Genomic DNA, 1,916 nt, shown 5'->3' on the forward strand with positions numbered 1-1,916 from the left:
TTGTTAAACAAAAGCCCATGCAAAATTATCTGAAAGCTAGGATACAAAAGCAAAGCCCGACAACTGTTATTTTATAGTTATACGACTCACGTTACGTTTTCATAAGATTCAAAATTGTTAGTTATAGTTACATTATGATAGTGTACTATGGAATGCAACACTGATTGCAGTTTACTTCTTCTTCGATGTTATTATTGAAAAGATAGACAACACTATAGAACAGGCGTACAATAATTTTCTGAAGAGTGAAAAAGCAACGAGTGCTAGCGTATCTCTGAAATTTGGTGATAACACATAATGGATGATTTATTTTAGGAGTAAGAAATCACGATCAAGTAGCGAAGATAGCTATTGGGATTGCACTGTTTGCACATATCGAAATATCACTACGGCTTTTAAGTGTTTGATGTGTGATGTTCGAAAAGGCACTTCTACTCGGTAGGAAGAATATTAATTTCAAACTATAAAAATGACAACTAATGTATATAGCATTTAACTTTCCTAATTATCTATCTTAACTTGGAAATTGTGCATCAGAGCACTATTTTTACTTTTAATATGCGTACAATACTGTATGTTATGCTGTAGTGAATCATGAAATATAGAATAATAGATGTAGTTTATGGCATGTTCCGGGTCAAACGATACACAAACTTACGTAATTTCGTTCTAGAGATTTCAATTTACTCTTGCATTTGATGTTTTTCATCATACAATAAGATATACTGTAGTTATCGTTTGTTAGAGTAGTACACATAATAGTATAATACTACAGTACTCTTCTTACTATGCCATTTCTCAGATATTGGTTTATTACATACCAACCATTAATATTTTGATAATGTCGGAGTTCAACTGTACATTGTACAAGCGAATTACAATGTTTAATAAGCTTATGCTGACGAGATCACAATATTTTTACAATTTATCAGCAAGCCCAGAGTAAGTGCCGAAATAGTTGCCCAACACCTTGCTCAGCAAATAAATGCTATATCTTCAAGAAAACCGAATAGTCATTCGAAGAAAGTTAAGAAGTTACGGTAATTTCGACTATACGAGCGTATACTAAACAAATCCAGTACAGTTGCCTATTTACCTGAATTTTAATAATTGATTGTACTAGCTAATTAAATTTTCGCGTTGTGCAGCCATGTATTATCGTAAAATTATATACATTCCAACGTATGAAATCTAACAACTGCAGCAGTAGAGAATAATAGTCATTGCCATTTCTAGTAGATTCAACTATTAGTCGTTCGAATCAATGCCTACCATTTATTGATAGCAGTTGAAAAGTTTATTCGTTCTTAACACTTTATCTATGCACCTTTCCTGCTGTAGGACTACCAGTCTAGTTATATGGTATCATACTACAATATTATATCCTTCTATTGTGCAATCGTAATCAATCGATAGCCAACATATGTTTAATTGTTAAGTTTTTTATATGTATGTATTATTGCATGTAAAACTAAATAATTATAATCCTTCTTTAATTATCAAAAGACCGAGGTTAAAAAATGTGGATAGGGACAGTGGACAACAAATGGCTGTTACCGTTGGATCAGTTACTGTAATCATAACCGATTACAAGGAATTGAAATCGCAAGACAAACGATCTGATAATAGTAGCATAGCTAGTTTAACATCGACCACAAATACCGAAAGAAGTAGTAGCAATAAATCATGACGTTGCTCTTGGATCACCTCTACAATAGTGATTATAATGACTCATTTAACGATTTGTAATGCCATTTTGTCTACGTGAACAATTCTGTGCCGATAGCTTTGATAGAAATTGATACTTAATCAATCTATTCATATCTGGCGTTACGTAAGATTAAATTGAACTAATTCACGATATTCTATACAGTTTATAAGTAGTTATTGTGGACATAAATAGTCTACTCTTAAGT

The 1,916-nt window shown here is 32.1% G+C and overlaps 1 protein-coding gene across 1 annotated transcript; it reads left to right on the plus strand.

Annotated features, from left to right (window-relative positions):
• Positions 1-313: 313 nt before the first annotated feature.
• Positions 314-1,633, plus strand: TRIADDRAFT_7760 (uncharacterized protein; the record flags this gene model as incomplete). Its single annotated transcript, XM_002111404.1, has 3 exons — positions 314-438; positions 933-1,040; positions 1,507-1,633. Coding segments are annotated over 3 exons (360 nt in total), but the record flags the coding sequence as incomplete, so codon positions are not given.
• Between the last annotated feature and the right edge of the window lie 283 nt (positions 1,634-1,916).

Source organism: Trichoplax adhaerens, genomic scaffold, assembly GCF_000150275.1.
Source record: "Trichoplax adhaerens TRIADscaffold_4 genomic scaffold, whole genome shotgun sequence".
Taxonomy (NCBI): Eukaryota; Metazoa; Placozoa; class Uniplacotomia; order Trichoplacea; family Trichoplacidae; genus Trichoplax; species Trichoplax adhaerens.